Genomic DNA, 23551 nt, shown 5'->3' with positions numbered 1-23551 from the left:
ACGCCCACACCCACAACGGACCCACGGCTGCCCACCACAGCTCCGCTCCTGCGTTCATGCGCTCCCGTCATGCCGCGCGAGGAGCGATCTGCCGCATCATCTGCATCTGATCTGCATCTCATTTGCATGGACACGCCCCCTCTGTTACATCACCTCTCCCAGCCCCGGGTTCGATTCCCGGTCAGGAATTGTCCCGCTCATGGAACCCCCTCTGCTCTGTCTCTGTGACCCGTAGTTTCCCTGTGAGCGCTGAGCGCTCCCCCAGGGGCTGGTTGTGGGAATCAAATGTTGTTTCTGCATTTAGAACAAACTATGAATATATAAGTGAAGAAATTTGTAGTTATTAGTTAAAAATCGTAGTTTACAAAGACTGCAGCTCCTGTCTGTCCAGCTATCTGAAATAAAAACTATTTTTGGTGCTGGACAGACAGGGCCTGGGTGATAAAAGATCCAAAGAGGAGAAGTTAAAATAACAATATACCTGTATAAACTAGCAATAATGTATGTTTTAATGTTTTGTTGTATACACTGTAAAAACATACGAGTCATGACATACCTAAGGATGTGCCTGAAGAGATATGGGGAAGGACTGGAACCACCCGCCCTCCCCCGGCTCTTTGTTTAACTCTGGGACAGAATGGAAGAAGCTTTGAAGGAAATCAACATATCAATGCGATAAGATACCGAGATATCTTGGAAACAGAAACAGGATGGCGACCGACTGACACAAGATAGCACGGGAATTAACTAGTGCCAGAGTGTAATTAACTAATGCAAACCTCGAGTAAAATTGTAACCTGGAATACCCGATCAAAGGGGAAACAGGAGGGGAAAATGTATGGGAGACAAGGTATAGAAACTGTAACATCGTGTCCATAGGTGCGCTTCTGCCATCGGGGCGCCCGCCATTGCAATAGCAAATAAAACCTGCTTTCATCAGAGATATCATCCTGACTAAAAATTATTGAGGATATTCCAACATGGGGTATGGGGGGCAGAGGTTTTATCTGTTTTCCTCGACTGGTGAAACAGAGTTAACGCAGATAAAAAAGCTGTCAGCCTCAGGTAGTGAGGCATCCTCGGGCTCTTGTGGTACAGCCATTAGACCCATTGTGGTCTTGGCTGAGAAAATGGCCACTGGAACCAACGGTGCAACTTTTGGGAGGGGTGGGCAGAACAGCGTCCGGGACTGTGGAAGGGAATCGGTATCTGATGCCACTTGCTACATGACAGACACAGTTGGTCTGTGTGCCGCTGCTGAAGTGTCATGTGGGCGGTTCCGTCAGTCGGCATTGTCACTGCACAGGATGTTTCACGTTTCAGTTGTTGTTGCATGCGACATTGTACAGAATTGCCCAGGGTGCCATTCAGCTAACCCGTTTCCTGCAGGGGGAGCCCAGAGGTTTGAGACCAAATGAGGTTTGGCAGATGGATGTCACAGGTTTCCCAGAGTTTGTGTGTTTCCATCCCTTGCACGTCACACCTGACACACGCAGCGCTTTCCTCTGGGCTGTGCACAGCCTGCACGCCGCCCTGCAGTGCATCAAAGCGCTGTGCACCATCGCTGCCATGGCTGCACCCAGCACTTACACACTGACACGGCCCAGGTCATAGAGCTGCACACACAGCTCAGGCCACTCCACCCTTGCCCCCTCTGTAAGCACATGAAGCCGCCCCTTCAAGCTCTGATGTCCACACTCCTTAGGTTGGACATGAGCAAACACTTCTTTGGGTCGTTAAGGACAGTTCAGCTCTTTAATGTGCTGCACAGGGACGTGGTTGAGTCCCGTCCCGGGATGTTTAAGTGCCGTTTGATGCGGTGCTCAGAGACACGATGTATCACGCGCTGTCAGTGAACAGGACGCTCAGGCTGCGGTCGGACTCGATGAGCTGAAGGTGTTTCCGACCGCAGCGATTCCATGATGCGGGTTTTACCCGGGTCCCCGATCGCCCCGCAGTGTCTGCACGGCGCGGTGACCTCCGGTACCGGGACCGCCCAACTGAAGGAGCGGCGTGAGCAGCGGGTAAGGGATGCGGGGATTGGGCACGGCGCGGGAGGGGCGGGGCTATGCAGATCAGTATGCAGATCACATGCAGATGAGGCGGCAGATCGCTCCTCGCGCGGCATGACGGGAGCGCATGAACGCAGGAGCGGAGCTGTGGTGGGCAGCCGTGGGTCCGTTGTGGGTGTGGGCGTGGGCAGCCCGGAGGGGCGGAGCGGGCCGGAGCAGGTGGGATGTTTGTGAGGCGGGTCGGCGTGTGGTGCGGGCTGGTGTCGGGGCGTGGGGAGCGGGGCGGGTTGAGAGCAGGGCATACTTACCTGGCAGGGGAGACACCATGATCAGGCAGGTGGTTTTCCCAGGGCGAGGCTCATCCCCTGCACTCCGGGTGTGCTGACCCCTGCGATTTCCCCAAATGCGGGAAACTCGACTGCATAATTTGTGGTAGTGGGGGACTGCGTTCGCGCTCTCCCCTGGTTTGATGGTTCAAAGACAGAATGCGGAGCTCCTTTTCCTCTCGTATTTCTTCTTCTCAACTCCCCTGTACAGCTCCGCTGGTGACCCCTGAGCGTTGCTCTCCCCGTCGATACCCGGCTAAATCATATTCATCAACACAACATCCAAACGTTTCTTGAACACTCCCATGGTCGGTGACTCCACCACCTCCCTGGGCAGTGCATTCCAATGCCTGAATACCCTTTCTGAGAAGTAATACTTCCTAATGTCCAGCCTGAATCTCCCCTGGCGCAGCTTAAAACCATTCCCTCTAGTTCTATCACTGAGTACACAATAGAAGAGGCCAACCACCAGCTCACTACAACCTCCCTTCAGGAAGTTATAGAGAGCAATGAGGTCTCCCCTGAGCCTCCTCTTCTTCAGGCTGAACATTCCCAGCTCCCTCAGCCTCTCCTCATACATCCTGTGCTCCAGACCCCTCACCAGCTTTGTAGCCCTCCTCTGAACACGTTCCAGGGCCTCAATGTCTTGCAGTGAGGGGCCCAAAACTGAACACAGTACTCGAGGTGCGGCCACACCAATGCCGAGTACAGGGGGACAATTACCTCTCTGTTGCTGCTAGTAACACTGTTTTTGATGCAAGCCAGGATGCCGCTGGCCTTCTTGGCCACCCGGGCACACTGTCGGCTCATGTTCAGCCGAGCATCAATCAATACCCCCAGATCCGTTTCCTCAACACAGTCGTCCAGCCACTTTGCCCCAAGCCTATAGCGCCGCCTGGGGTTGTTGTGGCCAAAGTGCAGAACCCGGCATTTGGTCTTGTTGAACCTCATCCCGTTGGCTTTGGCCCAGCTCTCCATCCCATCCAGATCCCTCTGCAGGGTCTCTCTACCCTCAGGCAGATCCACACTCCCTGCCAACTTGGTGTCATCCGCGAACTTATTGAGGGTGCACTCAATGCCCTCATCCGAGTCATCAATAAAGATGTTGAAGAAGACAGGTCCCAGCACCAATAGACCCCTGGGGAACACAACTAATGACTGGACTCCAACTGGATTTATTCTGTCTTTGAACCACAAAGCCAGGGGAGAGCGCGAACGCAGTCCCCCACTACCACAAATTATGCAGTCGAGTTTCCCGCATTTGGGGAAATCGCAGGGGTCAGCACACCCAAAATGCTAGGAATGAGCCTCACCCTGGGAAAGCCACCTGTCTGATCATCGAGTCTCCCCTGACAGGTAAGTATGCCCTGCTCTCAACCCGCCCCGCTCCCCACGCCCCGACACCAGCCCGCACCACACGGCGATACGCACCCCACATCCCTCTCCGTCCCTCTCCGGTCCGCCCCGTTCCCCACCCCACACACCCCTCACACCGTCTCACACACCGAGTCCCACGCGGTTCCACGCGGTCTCTCTGTGCGTTCTGCTGCTCTCCCGTCATGCAGCGCGCTCTGATTTACATATCCCCGCCCTCTATTTGCATAACCACGCCCCACTCTCGGTCTCATTGACGCTCCGAGTTTTCCTTCCTCCCGTCACGTGTCGGGACACCTCGGCCTCATGACGTCATCTCCGCGCGCCGTGTTCCGCCATGTTTAGTGATCCGGTCCCGGTGCTCGTGGTGGCCGCTGCTCCCGGTGGGTGGTTGTTCTCCATGCGGGCGGCTCCGGCCTGAGCGCCCCGATATCGGCTCCGGTCCAGCCCCGCATGGCCTCCAGCCCCGCCGGGCCCCGTGGGCCGCGCTGCCGCGGTCGTGGCTCTTCCCGGGAGCTTCCATCGCCCCCGGCTCCCGGGGAGGCGGGAGCGAAGCCCCGGCAAAGGCCCGTCCGCGGCACGAAGGCAACGAGCGGCCCCCAGGGCCCGGAGGAGGCGGATGGTGGCGGGGAGGCGTCGCGGAGCCCCGAGGCCGAGGTGCTGCTGCGGCTGTCCCGGGGCCTGCAGGGACCCGCCGTGCTGCGGGACGGGCCCGATGGCACCGACACACCCCCGGGAGGACGGCCACGGCGGAGGGCGGCCATTGTGTGAGCGGGGCCGGGGCTGCGGGGATCAATGCGGGATCAATGCGGTGGGTCAGCGGGTGGGGAGAGATGGAGACCCGTGTGAGCACCACGGAGACAGGGGTGGGCCGTGAGGTGCCTGGGTGGCTGTGTGTGATGCATCCAGCAGCGCTCTGTGAACTTGTGTATGTGTGGTGGCCCTGCTGGGCAGGGGGGTTGGAACTACATGATCCTTCAGGTCCCTTCCAACCCGGGTCATTCTGTGAACTGATACAGAGTTGGAGCCACGCAGCCCTGTGAGGCCCCTCGGTGCTGAGGACACGCTGAGCCTGCAAGGAGCTCCGTGTCTGTGTTGGTCCTTCCCAATGGTGCCCGCAGACCCCGCAGTTGGGCTGGGTGCCATGTGCTACACAGCCATGTGCTGCTGGTGCTCCTCTGCTTACTGCTGGGTGCTGCCTTTCTGTGACAGGGCGCTGCTGTACCTCCAGGAGCTGGCGGAAGAGCTGACGTCTGTGTGCCAGCAACCAGCTCCCACCGAGAGCCCCCAGGAGCCCCAGCGTGTCCAGAGGAAACGTCGGAGGAAGAAGGAGAAGGAGGATGACGACAGTGATGACCCTACCCAGGACGCCGACTTTGTGCCCTCTAAGGATGTACTGCTGCAGGAAGAGGAGGAGGAGGAGGAGGAAAGTGAAGCAGATCTCAGTGAGGAGTCTGAAATGGAGCCACTCTGGGGGCACAGTGTGAGGACGTCATCAGGAGGGGTAAGGAGAAGTGCTCTTCCTCTACTGCTGCTTGCTTGGTGTGCTCTAAGTGTCACAAAGTGAGCTGTCACTGGCTGTGTGTGTGTGTGTATGTCCCCCTCTCGCTCCATCTCTTTGGGGCAGATCTGCCCTGAAACAGGATTCTGTAGGGGTAATGTAGTGCTGTGTACAGTGTGAGGGTGGGTGTGAGCTCCAGGAGAGGCAACTGGGAGTGAGAGTGGGCGGGAAGAGAGTGAGTGTGTTCCTGGGCTGCTGCTGGAGCTGATGTCAGGCTTCTTAGCACAGTGACGCGGTGTTGGGTGGTTATAGAGAGATTCATCCTGGGATGTTTGGGTGGGTGGGGGCAGCCCTGTGGCTAAATCTTCCTCTGACTCTGCTCTCATTCCCAGAGATCCAAGCCCCTGTGCCGTGGTGTTGCTCCCAATGGCTTCCACAACTCCATCATGGCCCCGGTGGAGAAATGCTCCAGCCTCACCTTCAGCCTGTGAGTGGGGGTGGGAGGGCCGTGGGGGCATCCTGTGCAGCACCGTGGGCATAGGGACGGCATGGGGACATCCCCACATCAGGGCGGCCCCTCCCAGGGTCCGCGTGTGGGGCAGGACCTGGCTGCTGGGCTCAGCACAGTCAGTGCTGATGTCTGTGGCATCTCCTGCAGGCGGGAGCAGGTGCACTCGCAGTGGGAATTCCCTGACTGGATCCCCTTGGCACACAACTGGATGTGTCTCTCTGAAAGGTACTGTGGGCAGCGCAGTGCTGGGGGGTGGCCATGGCATAGGTCACCCCTTGGTAGGGGCGGGACGCACCTTTCACACTTGTTCCTCTCCAGTGAAGCTGCCCCATACCTGCCGGTGGAGGAGAAGTCTCCGCTCTTCTCCATCCAGCGGGAGGGCCTTGAGGATGGTGGTGCTTTGTACCGGTTGAACAGGTCAGTGGGTGATCTTGGGGTCCCGCCACGTGCAGCCCCCGTTGCCTGCTGCCCTGACCTTTCCTTGCCACAGGTTCAACTCCCTGCAGCCCCACGAGGAGCGTCGGGATACGGCCTTCTTTGTGGGCGGCCCCATCTGGGCCATGGAGTGGTGCCCGACGCCAGAGGGAGCAGTGGCTGCGCAGTACGTGGCTCTGTACTGCCACCGAACCATGGAGGAGACGCACAGCGTGGAGGGGCTGCACCAGGGCCCCGCGCTGCTGCAGCTCTGGGGCCTGGGCACGCTGCAGGAGGGGTGAGTGGTAAAGAAGAGGGACAGCACGGGGCCGTAGTGTCCCCATGGTGGGGCTGCCGCTCTCCAGCTCCAGTGTTACTCACAGTTCCACCCACAGCTCTGCTGACAGGGCTGGACTGGCCTACGCCATCGCTGCTGACCACGGTTGTGTGTGGGACATGAAGTTCTGCCCCAGCGGTGCTTGGGAGCCCCCTAGCAGCTCCACAAAGGTGGGTGTGCAGGTCGGCCTTGGGTTTTCCCTGCTCGCGTCTGTGCCAAAGCGCTGCCTTCCCTAGGCAGAGCGCGGTGATCCCGAGGCTCCTTTCAAAAACCAGGGGGAGGCTGAGAGCCTGTGCCTGTCCTACAGCACCCGCGGATGAGCCGGCTCGGCCTCCTGGCTGCTGCTTTCTCGGATGGCAGTGTGGTGCTGTACGCCCTCCCGCACCCTGGTGCGCTACAGAGCTGCACGAGAACCCAGGTAAAAGGTAGGAAGAGCCACGCCGCCCTCATCCCTTTGTGCCCAGAGCTCTGGGAAGCCTGGAGCTGGAGCATGGCTGCAGCTGCGTTGAGGCAGAGCTGCATGTTCATTCCTCCCGGCTGGGAGCTGTGTGTTGTGGCTGGGACCGGAGCTCCGATCAGGTCTGGTGCTGCCCAATGGTCCTTGTAATGCTCCCATCTGCCGGCAGCCACGTGAGATTGATGAGCTTCTCGGGGCCGCTCAGCCGCAGCTGACAGCCCCCATCCATCCGCTCGCCTCCGACAATGGGAAATGGGTTTCCCGTGTCCCCAGCCCCAATCCGTGTGCTGGTTCCGGATGGGTTGCGCTGCTGCCGCAGCCCCACGTGGGGGTGGGTCGGATCCTTCCCCAGCCGGGTGCGGCCGTGCTGCGGCATCACGTCCCATCCTCGCACGTCGCGTCCATCTGCTGCCGTGGGCTTGGTGCAGTGCGGGGCTTCGGTCCTCCCTGCTCGGTGACCCCGCAGTGATTGCGGTGCCGGGGATGATGCATGGCTCTCTGCATGGCTCTCTGCATCTTCCCGCCTCCGCTGCGGTGCGCGGGGTGCTGACGTGCCTGGATTCCTGCTGAGTGCAGGGCATGGAGCTTGTCCCCCCCCCAGCACTCGTGGTGTTGCTGGATGGGCTCTCAGCTGGTGCTGGGGATCCTGTGGGCACCCGTGTGTGTGTGTGTGTGATGTTGGGGTGCAGGAGAGCAGTGCTGGGCTGCAGTGGGGACGCTGCCCTGAGCAGGAGGGGTGGGGATGTGGGAGCACTGTGCCAAGCTCAAGGCTGCCGGCAGCTCCTGCCCTGACCCCCTTCTGCTCTCTTCCAGATGGGCCCCCACACAAGCACATGATCTGCAAGGTCAGTGTCCCTGCTGTGGGTAGAGCTGGGGGGCACCAGGAAGCCCGCAGAGCTTGCTGCCCCCAGCACTGTGCTCCCAGCCCTGTGTGTCTCCCACTCCCAGGACAGGCAGTGCTGGAAAATGGCTTTACCTTTGCTCTGTCTCCCTGCAGGTGCAGCCCACCACCACCCTGCAGGTGGGCTCCATCCAAGCGGGGAGCGCAACTGAGTGCGGGCAGTGCTTCAGCCTCTCCTGGATGCCCTCCCGGCCCCACCAGCACCTTGCGGCTGGGTTTTATGACGGTGAGTCCCTGCTTTCAGGGAGCAGCTCGCACCTTTTGTGCTCCAACCTGTGGTGCTGGGGCAGCTCACTATAGCAGCACACCTCTGTCTGCAGGCACAGTGGCCATCTGGAACCTGCTGACCGCATCCCCGCTGCAGCGTGTGTCCTACGCCAACGGCTCCCTGCAGCTGTACCCTTTTCAGTGCTTCCTGGCCCACGACCATGCCGTGCGCAGCATCGAGTGGTGCAAAGCCAACAGGTAAGTGGAGCGTGGAGCTGCTAGTTGGCAGGGCTGTGCTCCTGCTGGTTGGGGCTCGGTGCTAACAGTGCCCGAGACGCTGGATGGTTTGGGGATTGAAGGCTCCGTGGTGTGCAGCCGGTGGCACAGCTCAGCGCTGGGGTCTCAGTGCCGCCTCTCTCCTGGTTCTCAGCAACTTCCTGGTCACGGTAGGGAACGATCGAAAGATCAAATTCTGGGACCTGCGGCGCCTTTATGAACCCATCAACAGCATCAAGCGTTTCCTCAGCACTGAGGTGGCCTGGCTGCTGCCCTACAACGGTGTCACCGTGGCCCAGGACAACTGCTATGCCTCGTGAGTGCTGGGAGGTCTCCAGGGCGTGGGTGGGCTCCTGCCCTCCAGGAGGCAATGCTCTGAGGGCAGGAGAGCTGGGACACAGCCCTGCTCTGAGCTCAGCCCTCACCCTTTTGTGTTGTAGTTATGGTCTCTGTGGGATCCACTACATCGACGCTGGGTACCTGGGCTACAAGGCATATTTTGTGGCTCCTCGCAAGGGGACTGTGTGGGTAAGGGGCAGACACAGCTCCGTGCAGTGCAGCAGTCCCAGAGATCGCTGGGGCACGGCACCATCACTGCTGGGAGCTGCTCCCCAGCTCCTCTGTTCCCACAGAGCATCTCGGGCTCGGACTGGCTGAACACGGTGGCTGCTGGGGACATCACAGGAGAGCTGGTGGCTGCGGTGCTGCCCGACCTGGCTGTCAACCCACTCAGTGTGAAGCGTACCTCAGACCGCAGATTTGTAAGGAACTGGGCTGGGAGGCGGCTGCTGTGCCAATGGAAAAGTGCTGCTCTGTGTTCCCATCTGGGCACTACAGTGGGATGTTGGGGCTGGATTCCCCTCCCTGTCCTCTGCCCTTCAGCCTGACGTGCCTCAGTGTTGGGCACAGTCCCTTCAGAGGGGTGTGGACTCCTGCCCCTCAGCCTCCTCTCTTCCCCAGCCGGTGTACAAAGCTGACCTGCTGCCCTGCAGCCCTGCAGTGCCAGGGAGCAGTGAGCCGGTGCTGCCCAGGACCCGGCACTACAGTGAGATGGTGGCCACAGCCTACGTGCAGTTTCGGGACACTGATCTGGTATGAGGGTTAGGGGGGAGCTGAGCTTTCCTGGCTGGGAGCCATGGGACTGGGGGTGATGGTGTGGCTCCCAGCCCTTGCTCAGTCTTAGAGCTTTGAGTATGGGGCAGAACAGACCTCAGGGGAGAGGGGTGTGTGGATGGGGGGCAGTCAGCTCACCAGCACCAGGGCGGAGCCTGGGGGCTGTGGCTGGCTCTGGGGGTGCCACCCTGTGCACCTCACGGTGTGCCCACAGCCTGCCTCCCCCAACCCCCACCCACAGCGCAGCTTCAAGAACTTCCCCAGCCGTGAGCCCATGCGCCGGATGCACAAGCAGGAGGGGAAGGCAGAGCTGAGCCTCGACCGCCTGCAACTGGAAGCCCTACACAAGGTGAGGCAATTTACTACCCCCCCCCCCCACCTCATCCCTGTGCCATCTCCAGGGTGTGGGACCCCCCCCATCCTCCTGACACCCCCCTTCCTGCAGGTGCGCTTCAGCCCCAACCTGGAGGTGTGTGGCTGGCTGGTGTCAGGGGGACAGGCTGGCATCGTGCGCCTGCACTGCCTGGCAGGGCTGGCAGCTGCCGTGGACCCACAGCTGCTGCCACGGAGCCGTGCCCGCTACAGCTCCCAGCCTGGCCCTCCTGTCAGCCCCCCCTCCGAGTAACCCTGGCCCCTCACTGCGGCTGTGGGGGCTGTGTTGCCCCCCCTTGGTGCTCCTTCCCCAGGGACCCGGTGCTCCCGCTGTCCCCTCGGGGCCCAGAGGGCTCTGTGCTGTGCTCTGTGCTTTGTGCTGGTGCGGGGCGGGCAGTGGGACCGCAGCTGTGTCCCTGCCCTGGGCTGAGGCCGTGTGTGGGGCTGCGCTTGTGCTCCTCACCCTCCACCCTGGTGCTGGGGGCTCTGGAATCGCTCACATTGAGCTGTGGTGGCAGCAGTGCAGTAAAGTGGTGCGTTTTGTAATGGTGGTGTCACTGGAGTTCCCCTGTGCTGAGCCCTCGGCTGCTCTCCAACACTTTTATTGGGGCTGCGGCCCCACGCGATGGGACAAACACAGACAGACACAGACACTGACACACAAAGAGGGGAAGGGGCCGAGCTCCATCCCCACGCTGCCCTGCTCCCTGCCCTACAGTGGGGGCAGCAGGAGGAGAAGGTGCAGCTGTGGCCCCCAGGCACTTCCCCAGCCCCGCAACACATGGGGGGCTCATGCCAGAGGGCTGTGGCCGTGTGGGCAGCCTCCTACCCCCTCCAGGTACCGCTCCACCTGCACTGTGCATGCGGTGAAGCCAAACTTCTGTTGCAGCCGCCCCGTGGCATCCCGCAGCACCGTCTCAGGGTCAGCAGTGGCATCTGCGGGTAGTAGGCACCGTGGCTCAGCCCCACAGGGCCTGGCTGTGCTGTGGGATGTGCGCAGTGTGTGGGGCACTCACCCACAGCCACGTGCACAGACATCAGGGGGTGGCTCGGTGTCAGCGCCCACACGTGTAGGTCATGGATGGCCCTCACCCCATTGACTGCCAGCAGCTCCTCCGTCACTGCAGTCACTGTCATTCCTCGTGGGGCTCCTGTGCCAAGGGGTCACCCCCAGCCCCTTCCTCCATTTGGGGCTGGGGCTGGGGACAGCTTCTCCCCATAGGGCTGGGAGGGACAGGGAAGGGCTGTCGGGTTGGGGCTGCAGCCTCGAGGAACCCCCACCTCCCCCTCACCTTCCATGAGAACCCTGAAGACGTCCCTGAGGATGGTGATGGTGGAGCCCAGGACAAAGATGGAGAAGAAGAGGGTGCTGATGGGGTCTGCAATCTTGCACTGGGGCTGTGGAAGGATAGAAGAGGACTGACATGGGGCTGCAGTGCCCCCCATGTAGGGCAGAGCCCAGCCCTGTACCTTGAAGTAGATGATGGTGGCAGCCAGCAGGACACCGACGCTCTGCAGCAGGTCCCCCACCACGTGCACGAAGGCGGCACGGACGCTGGTGCTGCCAGGCAGGGGGGCACGGCCGGGCAGGCAGCCCCCCTCCAGCTGCTCATAGCCCCCCATGCCGTGCCCGTGGCCCTGGTGCAGGACGTAGGCCATGCTGCAGGGAGGGCATCGCTCAGCACCGGGGCCGTGGGGCACATCTGGGGCTGGGGGTGGATGGGGGGGACGTACACCAGGTTGGCACCCACGGCACAGGCAGAGGTGGCCAGCATGGTGCGTGCCTCGATCTCATAGTCAGCGCTGAGGATGCGGGCGGCCGCCAGGTAGAGCAGCACTGCGGTCACCACCCAGATGGACAGCACGGAGGCCAGCGCACCCAGCGTCTCTGCAGGGTGTGGGGGGGGTCAGCGGGACCCTTCACCATGGGCAGCCCCAGAGCTGAGCCCTCCTCACCCGAGCGGTGCCAGCCGAAGGTCATGGTGGCGGTGGGCGGGCGGGTGGACACCCAAAGTGAGAAGAGGCTGACAGCCATGCTGCCCACGTCTGTCAGCAGGTGGGCAGCGTCCGTCAGGATGGCCAGGCTGTGTGCCAGGTACCCACCTGTGGGTGGCACCGGGCTCTGGCACAGCATCCCATCCCACTGCATCCCACCGTGTCCCAGTCTGACTCCTCATCCCATTGTATCTCATCCCATCGTATCTCATCCCATTGTATCTCATCCCATCGTATCTCATCCCATTGTATCTCAACCCATCGTATCTCATCCCATGGTATCTCATCCCATTTCCATCCCTTCCCAACTCTCCATCCCATCGTGTCCTACCTCATTATGTCCCAGCCCAACTCCTTGTCCCATCCCGTCATGTTGCATCCTGTCCCATTATGTCATTTCCCATTTCGCCCCATCCCATCCTGCCCTGTTATTTTTCATCCTGTTCCACCCCAGCTCCCCATCCCATCGTGTTCCATCTTGTCCCATCTCCCCATCCCATTGTATCCCATCCTGTCCCAATCCAGTCTCCCCATTCCATCACATCTCATCTCACCCCATCACATCCCATTCCTGTTCCATCTCAACTCTCCATTATGTCTCATCCTGTTATGTTCCATCCTGCCCCATCCCACCATGTCCAACATCATACCATCATGTCCCATCCCTACCATGTCCCATCCTATTATGTCCCATCCTACCCCATCCCACCATGTCCCACTTCATACCATCGTGTCCCATCCCACCATGACCCATCTCATCCCATAATGTCCCATCCCATCATGTCTCATCTCACCACATCCCATCTCATCCCACCATGTCCCATCTCATCCCATTATGTCCCATCCCATCATATCCCATCCCAACATATTCCATCCCATCCCATTATGTCCCATCCCATCCCACCATGTTCCATCCCACTGTGTCCCATCCCATCCTGTCCATCCTACCATGTCCCATCCCATCCCATCCTGCCCCATCCCATGTCCCATGTCTTCCCATCCTGTCCCATCCTACCATGTCCCATTATATCCCATCCCATTATATCCCATCCCATTCCATTTCACTATGTCCCACCTCATCCCATCATGTCCCATTCTGTCTCATTATGTCCTTCCCCATTCTGTCCTATTCTTCCTCATCCTGTCACACGTCATCTCACCCCATTATGTCCTATTCTTCCCCATCCCATTCCCCCATCCCCTTACCTATCACCTCCCCAACCATGAAGACACAGCAGACGCTGCAGGCGATGCTCAGCTGCCTCCGTGCTTGGAGCCTCTCTGGGATGGGGCCGGGGGGGGCCGGGCCGCAGGGGCACAGTGGGACCCCCCCCGGCTCCTGCGTGTCCTTCCTGGGGGGCAGCAGGGCTGGGGCGTCCTGGGGGCCTGGGAACAGACTGGGGCGGGGGCAGTACCGGTGTAGGGGTGGGGGGTGGTACCGGTACGGGGTGATGGATGGATGGTAGCAGTGCGGGGGGTGGCAGCGGGGTGCTGCCGTCAGATGGACACCCGTGGGGGGACCCGAGGGTGGCACGGAGGTGGGGGTGACAGTGGAATGGGAACGGCATGAGGGTGGGGGGGGAGCTGGGAGTGATGGGGATATGGGGGTGGTGGGGCTGGGGGGGCAGGTGTCGGTGTGGACGTGCTGGTAATGGAGTGCTGGGGTGGGGGGGTGCAAGCGATGGGATGCGGGTGCCGGTGATGGAGTGAGTGCCGGTGTTTAGATGCTGGTGATGGAGTGAGTGCCGGTGTTGTGATGCCGGTGTTGAGATGCCGGTGATGGAGTGAGTGCCGGTGTTGTGATGATGCCGGTGATGGAGTGAGTGCCGGTGTTGTGATGATGCCGGTGATGGAGTGCTGGTGCTGAGGGTGCCGGTGTCGGTATGGGGATGCCGGTGATGCGGTGCCGGTTATATGGTGCCGGTGATGGGATGCCAGTGCCCGTGGTGGGATGCCGGTGATGCGGTGCTGGTGATGGGATGCCAGTGCCGGTGATGTGGTGCCGGTGATGTGGTGCCGGTGATGTGGGGCTGGTGATGGGATGCCAGTACCGGTGATGTGGTGCCGGTGATGGGATGCCAATGCCGTTGATGGGATGCCGGTGATGGGATGCCGGTGATGCGGTGCCGATGCCGGTCCGGGTCTGGCGATGTCGCGGTGCGGTCGGTACCTGTGTCCCCGCGCTGCCAGCAGCCTGGCGCTCTCGGTGCCGTTCTCCGCCGGTCTCTCCATACCGGGCAGCCCCGCTCGCTGCCGGCACCCCGCAGCCCCGCCCGTTCCCGTGTCCCCGCCCCATCCCGCCCCGGGGCCGTGTCCGTTCCTGGCCCCACCCGTGGGCGTGTCCCCGCCGTTGGCCCCGCCCGTTCCCTTCAGGCCCCGCGGGCGCCGCGCGGTGATGGCGGCGTTGGGCGCTGGTGAGCGCTGCGGGCCGTGGGGCGCGGCGGGGACCGAGCGCGGTCCCGGTCCCGGTGCCGGCTCTCTGGGCTCGCTGCTCAGCCGCCTCCCGCTGGCCCCGCCGCGCCGCCGCACCGCCAGCCAAGGGCAGGGCCCGCCCGAACCGCCGCTGCTGCGCACCAGCAAGCGGACCATCTACACGGCGGGGCGGCCGCCATGGTACAGCGAGACCGGGGCGCCCGTGGGAGAGGCCTTCGTCATCGGTGCGGGGCGGGGGGAAGCGGGGCGGGGGTGGGACCTGGGCTGGGGATGGGGATGGAGGGGGAGGGATGGGGGATGGAGCCGGGCCGGGGGATGGAGATGGGCCGGGGGATGGAGATGGGCTGGGCCTGTTCAGGGCCTGGGATGTGAGGTTCAGGTTTGCATTCTGGAGGCTGGGCCAGGGCTGGCACGTGGGACCAAGGGCTGCGGTTTCAGTCTCGATCTGGGCCGCATCCTGGATCGTGGACCTCATCCTGGACTGTGCTGTGGCTCTGTGCTGTATAGCTCTGTGCTGTATAGCTCTGTGCTGTATAGCTCTGTGCTGTATAGCTCTGTGCTGTATAGCTCTGTGCTGTGGCTCTATGCTGTAGCTCTGTGCTTTAGCTCTGTGCTTTAGCTCTGTGCTTTAACTCTGTGCTGTGGCTCTGGGCTGTGCTGACGATGCCCTCTCCCCCCAGGGCTGTGTGGTGGCAGCGCCTCGGGTAAGACGACGGTGGCCACGCGGATCATCGAGGCGCTGGACGTGCCCTGGGTGGTGCTGCTGTCCATGGATTCCTTCTACAAGGTGAGGGCCGTGTGCTGTGTGCTGGCGCAGCATGGCGTGGTGCTGAGCGCTGCCGTTCCCAGGTGCTGGACGAGGGGCAGCAGGCGCTGGCAGCCCGCAGCGATTACAACTTTGACCACCCCGATGCCTTTGACTTCGAGCTGCTCGTCAGCGTCCTGCGCAAGCTGAAGAAGGGCAAGAGCGTGAAGGTGCCCGTGTACGACTTCACCACGCACAGCCGGCGCCGAGAGTGGGTGTGTGCCATGGGGGTGTGGGGCTGGCAGCGGGCACAGGGGCAAGGCCTGTGGTTTTGTGCTGAAGGCTGAGATATGCAGTGACCGCAATGGCCCCTGGTGGCTGCGTGCCCCCAGCCCGGCTCTGGGGCTAAGACACGGTGGAGAAGGGGGTGGGATGCAGCAGTCGAGGGGCAGGGTGAGCTCAGCACCTTTCTCCCCACAGAAAACTGTCTATGGGGCCAACGTCATCGTGTTTGAGGGCATCCTGGCGTTTGCCAACAAGGAGCTGCTGAAGGTATTGCTGCGAGGGGGATCCCAATGCTGCATTAAGGGTATCGGGGGGAGGGGTCTGCATAGGGGGTGCTCACCCCTCCCAGTGTTCCAGCTCCTGGACCTGAAGATCTTTGTGGACACGGACTCTGATATCCGCCTGGTGCGGCGGCTGCAACGCGACATCATGGAGCGTGGGCGTGATATTGTGGGCGTCATCAAGCAGTACCACAAGTTTGTGAAGCCGGCCTTCGAGCAGTACATTGAGCCCAGCGTGCAGGTGGCAGACATCGTGGTGCCCCGGGGTGAGACCCGCTGCTCGTACCCGACCCCACCACGGTGCTGGGTGTGCATTCTCACCCTCACCCCGTATCTCTGCTCTGTGGGCAGGTGGGGAGAACTCCGTGGCGCTGGACCTGATTGTGCAGCACGTGCACAGCCAGCTGGAAAAGGTGAGGGGCTGGCAGAGCTGGGTGAGGAGGGGGCTGCTCACTGCTCTGTACCCTGTGCATCTCAGCATCGCCCCTGTACGTGACTCAAGGCAGACAAGGGCTGGGATGGGGTGGCACCCTGCTGGTGCTGCGGTGTCATCCTCCTGGTGTATCCCAAGCAGCTCTTGCCATCCCACTTGTCCCCGGTGTCACCAGTCTTGGTCCCAGCAGGGTTTTCCCCTTCCTTGTGCAGCCCCAGGAGATGGGATGGGAGCTGGGCCAGTGCTGTTGGCACAGTGACCAAATGTCCCTTCTTTTTTTTCCTTTTCCCTTTTATCACACTGATGTCCGCTGTCCCACCCAGCGCGAAATCACTGTCAGGTACGTTGTGGACCTGCTGGCTGGGCTATGGCAGCTCTGGGGGGGAATGGCTGCCAGCAACCGCTGTCCTTTTGTTCTCCTTCTTCCCCATCCCTGCTGGCTGAAGCTCTGTGGAGTTGTCTGAGTGCTGTTCCTCAGCCTCAGGGGTGGATGCTGTGCGTGCAGCTCATTTGAGGTGCATGCAGCTGTGGGGCTGCCTCCACGTGCTGCTGTTATCCTTCTCTGGAGCACAATTCCTGCCCTGAAGGTTGGAAGTTGCTCCCATAGAAGGAAGCTGCAGGTTCTCCTGGTTTTTGGTCCATCACGTGGACACCTGCAGCAGGGCAGTCCTCACGCTGATTTGCACTGTCCCAGAGCAGCACCCAACATGCCTTGCTCACATAGAGCTGCTTCCCCACTGCCCAGATGCTGGCAGACCCTTGCAGTCTGTGTGCACCTCACAGCTCTGATCACTGCTCTCTGCTGCAGGGCAGCTCTGGCCTCAGCCCACCAGGGGCAGCCTCTGCCGGCGACACTGAGCGTGCTGGAGAACACGCCGCAGGTGCGGGGCATGCACACCATCATCAGGTGAGTCCCTCCCATGGGGGCTGTGCTGTGACCGTACTAACACTGCTGTCACTTTGCCTATCCCACCCCTTAGTGCTTCCAGCAGGACTTGGCTTCTACCCCACAGCTTTGCCCTCACTCTGCTTTTTGTTCCCTGCCCAACACTCTGCTTTCTCTAGGTGGCAATAGCTCCCTCGTAAGGTCGAGACCTAATCCTGTGGGACCTGTGACATGTTGCTTTGCCCTCCTGTTCCCAGGCCACAAGTGTCTGATAACCTTAATCTGCTCAGAGCTGGGCGCTGGCTCAGCTGCCCGGGAGGAAGGGATCAGCCCCGCTAATCTCCCTTCACCGGCAGCGCTGTGCATTGCAGCCTGGGCTGTGGGGAGGCGGACTTTGCCTCTTCCAGATGGTAAATGCAAAAACACCACATTTATGAGGGGCGTTGGCTTGGCCCATTGGCCACCCCCTCACATCCTACAGCAGCCCACAGGAAGGGAGGAAAGCTGAAGCAACGCGGTTCTTAGGAACCTGAGCTGAGAATCCCATGGTGGAAGGGCGCTGCGTTTGGGGGCGGCTCAGTGTCTTTGGTGCTCGTAGGTGCTCAGCCTTCCTCTTTTGGGTCTGCCTTCCCACTCGCTGGGTGCTGGCAGCCCCGTTGGATGGTGCTGGGGCTCCCCATTCTGCAAGCCGTCTGTAGCACTGCAGGCTGGCAGCAGATGAGCAGCTCGCTGCGTCATGGCAAATCCAGGCTTGGCATCTCGTGGAGAAGGAGATTCCAGGGCAATCCTCAGCTCCTGTGCAGAGCTGGGGAGCAGCAAGTAGCCCTGTGTGGACACAGAGCGGCATTGCCCTGCCGTTGTTTGCATGCCAGTCCCTGTGTACACATGGAAGGGCTCCAGGATGTGTGCTGGCAGCTGAGGCCACACGGCTTGGGTCAGCCCTGCCCCGAGCTCCTGGACTTTGTGCCCTGGCAGGATGCAGTGCCTGCTTTGTGCTAAAGCTTGTTGGGCTTTCCTGGTCCTCACAGAGCTCCTGGCTGTAGGGTACCTGGATCTGAGCGCAGAAATACCCCTGAGATAGAAGCAATTGCTTTGCTGCCGTTGGTGGGCTGTCTGTCATCTGCGCCATGCGATGGCGAGAAGTGGGAGATGATGTCCCAAAATACAGGATAAAAATACCCAATATCCTTCTGCCTCTTGGGGCCCGCTGCCAACGCCACCACTTCCATCTGCTGACCAGCTGAGAGCTGTTAGGGCTCCTCTGTCTCCCTTGTGTTCTCAAGAAAGTAACGTGCTGTGGGCTGTTTGTTTGCTTTCTCTCTCTCCTCCCTCAGCACAGCAGTGTTGGCACAGTCTCGCCACACCTCAGAATCTCACAGAATCCCACAGTTCTGTGCCTTCCCTCCCCCAGGCTGAATGGTCTCAGGGCTGTCAGCCATTCCCCATTGGGATGCTCCAAGCCCCCTCCACCTCCGTAGGCTTCCTCCCACGTTGTCAGCGTGTCCCCAGGCTCCAGCCACAAGGGCTGCTCCATGCTCACATCCCTTGTTGGCAGCACGGCTGCTGAGCACCCGTCCTCCCACAGAAACAAGGAGACCAGCAGGGACGAGTTCATCTTCTACTCCAAGCGCCTGATGCGGCTGCTGATTGAGCACGCGCTCTCCTTCCTCCCACTGAAGGTACGGCCCTGACCCTCTATCCCCATCGCCCCAGAGGCAGCGGGGCCACGTGGGGGACGGCTTTTCCCACACTCTCTTCACCTTTCCTTTCTGCAGTCAGTCACAGTGGAGACGCCGCAAGGGACAACCTATGAGGGGAAGCGGTTCCATAGGCAGCGGGTGAGATGTACTGATCCCCTTATCCACTGGGTACCAAGTGGGACAGTGCAATGGTCAACCATTGGGCAACCAGTAGTCAGCTGTCAGGCAGCTGTTGGCCAACTGTTGTTCAGCTGCTGGTCAGCCGCTGGTCAGCCATTGCTTGGTCAACCATTGGCCAACTCAGCTGTTGGCCAACCATTGGTCAGCCATTGCTTGTTCAACCATTGACCAACTCAGCTGCTGGCCAACCATTGGTCAGCTGCAAGAGGGGCTGACGAGCCCCGAGGGGTAGTTGTGGGTCCCACCAGGTCCCATGGGAGCCCCCAGAGAGCAGCTGGGTTCAGAGCGAGGCGGACAGAGGCTCAACAGGGCTGGGCAGGGGAACACAGTGCTGAGGATGCGGCCATGACGCAGGGCTCCTTTCCCATCCTAGATCACCGGCGTGTCCATCCTGAGGGCCGGGGAGACCATGGAGCAAGCGTTGACCGCCGTCTGCAAGGACATCCGCCTGGGCAAGATCCTGATCCAGACCAACCATGACACGGGGGAGCCTGAGGTGAGCAGCACCTGCAGCCCCCGGGCTGAGCCCCCAGGTGCCCCCTCCCTGCCTGACCTCCTGTCCTCCCTCCCCAGCTGCACTACCTGCGCCTGCCCAAGGAGATCAGCGAGGACTACGTCATCCTCATGGACAGCACCGTGTCCACCGGCGCCGCTGCCATGATGGCCGTGCGCGTGCTGCTGGTGAGGGGCCGGGCAGGGTGTGTGGGGGGCTCACAGCTCAATGGGGAGCAGGGCCAGGCTCTGATGGTGCCGTGCTGCAGGACCACGACGTGCCAGAGGAGCGCATCTTCCTGCTGTCGCTGCTGATGGCCGAGATGGGGGTGCACTCGGTGGCCTACGCCTTCCCCCGCGTCCGCATCATCACCACGGCTGTGGACAAGAGGATCAACGAGGAGTTCCACATCATCCCCGGCATCGGTGAGGGCAGGAGGGGGCCGTGGGGGGGCGGAGGGAAGGGGGCTGCTCCTGTTCGGTCACCCCACTCGACTCCTCCCTATCTCCCACAGGGAACTTTGGGGACAGGTACTTTGGCACCGATGCGCCGCCCGCCTGCACCGACAGCGAAGCCATGAACTGCTGAGCCCGACGGCCCCGGGGGGGTGGGTGGTAGGGGGTCGCAGTGCCACCAGTCCCCCCACCCACCCAGCGGGGTCCCGGCTCGGGTCCTGCGTTGCTGGAATCTGTATTTATTTGTATTTATTCTGAGCAGCCGCCCCCTCGGTGCTGCTGCGGACCATCAGGGATGGGGGAAGGGGAGGGGGGGGGCTCCTCCTTGCACTCCATCACCCCCGCGTGGCACGGGGCGGGGGGTTTGATATTCAAACACTCCTTTGCATTCCAGCCCCGTGGCGGTGGGGCCGTACTGTAACCCCTGGAGATCCTTTTTGGGGGGGAAGGGGACCACGCTGGCGCAGGGGCTGCTCCTCGGGCCCCCCATCCCCCGGGGCTGGGCCGTGCCATGCTTCTTGCTCAGGTTCTTCGGGCCGGGGGCCATGGGGGCAGCGGGCCCCCTTCCCCCTCAGCTTTTCCGCCCGCTCCGTACTGTACGCGGCCGCCTTCGTTTTGTACTGGAATAAAGGAGCAGCGCGGCCACCGCCGATGGCTCAGAGCGATGGGGGGGAGGTGGGGGTCCGGGCTGGGGGCACAGGGGCGGCTCTGGGTGAAGTTCGAGGGCGGCCCAGTGGGGTGGGCACCAGCTGGAACCTGCTGCTTGTGGCTCAGTGTGCGGGGCTGGGGGTAATGTAGGAGACTAGGGGATGGGGGGTCAGTGCTGGGCCCCAGGGGCTAGTCCGGAAGGCTGGGGCTGGGGCTGGGGGCTAATAGGGGAGGCTGGAGCTGGTGGCTGGCGCTGCGGTGCTCGCATCCCGCCGTGCCGCCCCGCAGCCCAGGCTCCGCCCGCTCGGGGCGGTGTCGGACGGACGGACGGACGGAAGCGGCCGCGGCTCCGCGCTCCCTGCCGGCCCGGCCGGGCTCTGCCCCGCGCCCGCTGCCCCCCGGCGGTTGCCGAGGCCATGGCGGAGCCGGGCAGGCCGCAGCGGAAACTGTCGAGGGTCGGAGAGAGTCTGTACCGCGTCCTGGGGCTGGAGAAGGGCAGCTCGCCCGAGGAGATCAAGCGGGCGTACCGGTACGGCGGGCATGGGGCGGGCCGTGCTGCTCGGTACCGGTACGGCGGGCATGGGCCGGGCCGTGCTGCTCGGTACCGGTACGGCGGGCATGGGGCGGGCCGTGCTGCTCGGTACCGGCACGGCGGGCATGGGGCGGGCCGTGCTGCTCGGTACCGGTACGGCGGGCATGGGGCGGGCCGTGCTGCTCGGTACCGGTACGGCGGGCATGGGGCGGGCCGTGCTGCTCGGTACCGGTACTGTAGGCATGGGGCGGGCCGTGCTGCTCGGTACCGGTACCGGTACGGCGGGCATGGGGCGGCCGTAGCGCTCCGTAGCGGCGGTGCCGTACCGTAGCGTATCCCCGTGTGCCCGCAGGAAGCTGGCGCTGCGTTACCACCCCGATAAGAACCCGGACGATCCGGCGGCCGCCGAACGCTTCAAGGAGATCAACAGCGCTCACGCCACGCTCAGCGACGCCGACCGGAGGCAGCTGTACGACCAGTACGGGTCGCTGGGCCTCTACGTGGCCGAGCAGTTCGGAGACGATGCCGTCCGTCACTACTTCCTCATGTCCCAGTGGTGGTTCCAGGTGGGAGCCGGGCACGGGGTGGGGTCTTATGGTGACATTATGGTGGCCCCGGGGGTCCTATGGTGACCTTTGGGGATCCCAAGGCAGATGGACACTGGGGCCTCAGTGAGGCTCCAGGGGTCTCGGGGCAGCTCTGGGGTTTCGCAGTGCCTGGGTGTGGGGTCTGAAAAAGGCCCCGAGGTCTTATGGTGGCTCCAAGTGTCCTCCAGTGGCCCTAGGATTCTCATAGCAGCTGGACACTGGGGTCTCAGGGTGGCCTCAAGGGTGTCCATGAGGCTCCAGGGGTCTCAAGGCAGCCCTGGTGTCTCGCAGTGCCCGGGTCTGTGGTCTCAGGAGGGCTCTGGGGTCTCACGGTGGCTCCAGGAGTCACAGAGTAGACCTGGGGATATCAGGGCAGACAGACACTGGATTCTCAGGGTGGCCCCAGGGGTCTCAGTGAGGTTCCAGGGGTCTCAAGGTAGCTCTGGGGTCTCACAGTGCCTGGGTCTGTGGTCTTAGGATGGAACTGGGGAATTATAGTGGCCCTGGGATTTCATGGCAGCTGGATGCTGAGGTCTCAGGGTGACCCTGGGAGTCTCAGGGTGGCCTCAGGGGTCTCAGTGTACAGCCCCAGGGGTTTCAAGTCAGCCCTGGGGTCTCACAGTATCTGGGTGTGGGGTCTCAGGAGGGCCCTGGAGTCTCACAGTGGCCCTGGATTCTCAGGGCAGCTGGACACTGGGGCCTCAGGGCAGCCCCAGGGGTCTCAGTGAGGCCACAGGGGACTCAGGGCAGCCTGGTGTCTCCCAGTGCTTGGGTCTGGGGTCTCAGGAGGACCCCAAGGTCTTAGGGTGGCTCCAGGCATCCTACAGTGGCCCTGGGATTCTCATGGCAGCAGGACACTGAGGTCTCTATGTGGCCCCAAAGGTCTCAAGGCAGCCCTGGGGTCTCACAATGTCTGGGTCTGGGGTCTCAGGTGGCCCTGGGGTCTGATAGTGGCCCAGGGGATCTCCATGGCAGCTGGGCCCTGTGGTCTCAGAGCAGCCCCATGGGTCTCATGGCAATCCCAAGCTCTTAGGGCATATTGGGGGTCTCGGGGAAGCCTCGGGGGTCTCTGGGAAGCCTCAGGCTGTGACATCCCATCCCGCAGGCCCTGGCGCTGTGCTGTGGTTTGCTGACCTGCTGCTGCTGTTTTTGCTGCTGCTTCTTCTGCTGCGGGAAGTGCTGCCCACCCCGCGAGGACGAGTCCTATAAGTACGTCGACCCCAAGGACCTGGAGGCGGACGATGGTGGCGGTGAGTTGGGGTCCAAAATGGTGACCCCCCCCACGATGCTCCCGGCTCACAGAGACCTGCAGGGGGGGCTGCACCGGGCTCGGGGGCTGGTGGGACACGTGGGTTGGGGGCTCTCTCGGTTTCCTTAACAGAGGAACAGAGACATGAGGGCCGTGCTGGTGCCAGGGGCAGCCCCGGATCGCTGCCAGGACCCCAGGACTCCCTCCTGGTTCCACTGACCCACACATTTTCTTTCCAGACCCACAGGTCCCGGTGGAAGCGCAGCCCCCCGCAAGCAACGCCCAGCCCCTGCCTGCTGCCGGAGCCAGGAGCGAGGCATAGGGCCACCTATGTGCCGGAGGGGGGTGGGGGGTAAAGCCTCCTCCGGGACCACCGCCGCTTCCCAAGACCCCATCGTGGGGTGGGGAGGGGGGTGTACAATCTCAGGTGAAACCGTCCTACAGCGCTGTGACTGAGACCGGTAGCACTGTAACCCCGGGGCCGGACCCCCCTGACGGGAGCTGGGTGCCAAACGCTGCTCTGGGGCTGGTATGGGGGGGGAGGAGGAGGGGTCGGAGAGGGGCCTCCCGTCGCGCCCCACTCTGCCTCGCCGTGGGGCCGCACCGCGCTCGTTATGGGGCTGGGACCCTTCAGGCACTTTCCGTGGGTTTGTATATGTTATATGGGCACCATTAAAGGATGATGGGGGGGAGCTCGGCGGTGTCGCTCTCTCGTCTCGGAGCGGCGGCTGTGGAGCCGGGCTGGGGGGGGGCAGCGCCGTGCCGCTCCCGGGGGGCGTCGGGACGGAGTGACCCCGGCGGTGGGACGGCCGCCCGCCGTGACTCAGTGTCACCCGACGCCGCCGACA

The 23551-nt window shown here is 62.2% G+C and overlaps 4 protein-coding genes and 2 non-coding genes across 6 annotated transcripts; 4 read left to right on the top strand and 2 right to left on the bottom strand.

The window, feature by feature from the left end:
• The first annotated feature begins 2312 nt into the window (after positions 1 to 2312).
• Positions 2313 to 2476, top strand: LOC116653273. The gene has a single exon (XR_004306843.1). It is a non-coding gene; the product is annotated as a U1 spliceosomal RNA (small nuclear RNA).
• Positions 2477 to 3538: 1062 nt separating this feature from the next.
• On the bottom strand, positions 3539 to 3702 carry LOC116653294. Its single transcript, XR_004306863.1, has one exon. It is a non-coding gene; the product is annotated as a U1 spliceosomal RNA (small nuclear RNA).
• Positions 3703 to 4027: 325 nt separating this feature from the next.
• GTF3C2 (general transcription factor IIIC subunit 2) lies at positions 4028 to 10347 on the top strand. Its single transcript, XM_015859632.2, has 17 exons — positions 4028 to 4479; positions 4925 to 5216; positions 5606 to 5700; positions 5872 to 5949; positions 6043 to 6141; positions 6215 to 6436; positions 6534 to 6645; positions 6783 to 6900; positions 7746 to 7777; positions 7930 to 8059; positions 8154 to 8298; positions 8471 to 8632; positions 8757 to 8844; positions 8949 to 9077; positions 9277 to 9408; positions 9671 to 9778; positions 9875 to 10347. The coding sequence occupies exons 1-17, from the start codon at positions 4166 to 4168 to the stop codon at positions 10052 to 10054; spliced, it is 2436 nt and encodes an 811-aa protein (XP_015715118.1). The 5' UTR covers positions 4028 to 4165; the 3' UTR covers positions 10055 to 10347.
• Positions 10348 to 10591: 244 nt separating this feature from the next.
• On the bottom strand, positions 10592 to 11950 carry SLC30A3 (solute carrier family 30 member 3). Its single transcript, XM_032443661.1, has 5 exons — positions 11758 to 11950; positions 11536 to 11689; positions 11272 to 11461; positions 11094 to 11199; positions 10592 to 10737 (listed from the first exon to the last, which is right to left on the bottom strand). The coding sequence occupies exons 1-5, from the start codon at positions 11948 to 11950 to the stop codon at positions 10592 to 10594; spliced, it is 789 nt and encodes a 262-aa protein (XP_032299552.1).
• A 1896-nt stretch (positions 11951 to 13846) lies between these two features.
• On the top strand, positions 13847 to 20336 carry LOC107312323 (uridine-cytidine kinase-like 1). Its single transcript, XM_015859634.2, has 14 exons — positions 13847 to 14453; positions 14910 to 15016; positions 15079 to 15249; positions 15455 to 15526; positions 15617 to 15806; positions 15892 to 15953; positions 16297 to 16313; positions 16782 to 16880; positions 18445 to 18538; positions 18635 to 18697; positions 19113 to 19235; positions 19313 to 19420; positions 19501 to 19657; positions 19747 to 20336. Exons 1-14 carry the CDS (start codon positions 13946 to 13948, stop codon positions 19818 to 19820), a joined length of 1845 nt encoding a protein of 614 aa, XP_015715120.1. The 5' UTR covers positions 13847 to 13945; the 3' UTR covers positions 19821 to 20336.
• Positions 20337 to 20665: 329 nt separating this feature from the next.
• Positions 20666 to 23395, top strand: DNAJC5G (DnaJ heat shock protein family (Hsp40) member C5 gamma). The gene is made up of 4 exons (XM_015859614.2): positions 20666 to 20864; positions 21220 to 21433; positions 22560 to 22704; positions 22943 to 23395. The coding sequence occupies exons 1-4, from the start codon at positions 20752 to 20754 to the stop codon at positions 23023 to 23025; spliced, it is 555 nt and encodes a 184-aa protein (XP_015715100.1). The 5' UTR covers positions 20666 to 20751; the 3' UTR covers positions 23026 to 23395.
• Positions 23396 to 23551: the final 156 nt, after the last annotated feature.

The sequence above is a fragment of the Coturnix japonica genome, chromosome 3 (genome assembly GCF_001577835.2).
Source record: "Coturnix japonica isolate 7356 chromosome 3, Coturnix japonica 2.1, whole genome shotgun sequence".
In the NCBI taxonomy this organism is placed as follows: domain Eukaryota; kingdom Metazoa; phylum Chordata; class Aves; order Galliformes; family Phasianidae; genus Coturnix; species Coturnix japonica.
The sequence above is the reverse complement of the archived record's forward strand: the minus strand, read 5'-3'. Positions and strand labels throughout refer to the sequence as shown.

Bases quoted from the DNA above. Each gene is read 5' to 3' on its own strand.
- GTF3C2 (XM_015859632.2), top strand. From the start codon at position 4,166: ATGGCCTCCAGCCCCGCCGGGCCCCGTGGGCCGCGCTGCCGCGGTCGT. The intron at 5,950-6,042 runs GTACTGTGGGCA...GTTCCTCTCCAG, and splicing joins TGGATGTGTCTCTCTGAAAG to TGAAGCTGCCCCATACCTGC. The intron at 9,409-9,670 runs GTATGAGGGTTA...CCCCACCCACAG, and splicing joins AGTTTCGGGACACTGATCTG to CGCAGCTTCAAGAACTTCCC.
- SLC30A3 (XM_032443661.1), bottom strand. From the start codon at position 11,950: ATGCAGTGGGATGGGATGCTGTGCCAGAGCCCGGTGCCACCCACAGGT. The intron at 11,690-11,757 runs GTGAGGAGGGCT...CACACCCTGCAG, and splicing joins CTTCGGCTGGCACCGCTCGG to AGACGCTGGGTGCGCTGGCC. The intron at 11,462-11,535 runs GTACGTCCCCCC...CCCTCCCTGCAG, and splicing joins GCCGTGGGTGCCAACCTGGT to CATGGCCTACGTCCTGCACC.
- LOC107312323 (XM_015859634.2), top strand. From the start codon at position 13,946: ATGTCGCGGTGCGGTCGGTACCTGTGTCCCCGCGCTGCCAGCAGCCTG. The intron at 15,017-15,078 runs GTGAGGGCCGTG...TGCCGTTCCCAG, and splicing joins CCATGGATTCCTTCTACAAG to GTGCTGGACGAGGGGCAGCA. The intron at 15,807-15,891 runs GTGAGACCCGCT...CTCTGTGGGCAG, and splicing joins AGACATCGTGGTGCCCCGGG to GTGGGGAGAACTCCGTGGCG.
- DNAJC5G (XM_015859614.2), top strand. From the start codon at position 20,752: ATGGCGGAGCCGGGCAGGCCGCAGCGGAAACTGTCGAGGGTCGGAGAG. The intron at 20,865-21,219 runs GTACGGCGGGCA...GTGTGCCCGCAG, and splicing joins GAGATCAAGCGGGCGTACCG to GAAGCTGGCGCTGCGTTACC. The intron at 21,434-22,559 runs GTGGGAGCCGGG...CCCATCCCGCAG, and splicing joins TGTCCCAGTGGTGGTTCCAG to GCCCTGGCGCTGTGCTGTGG.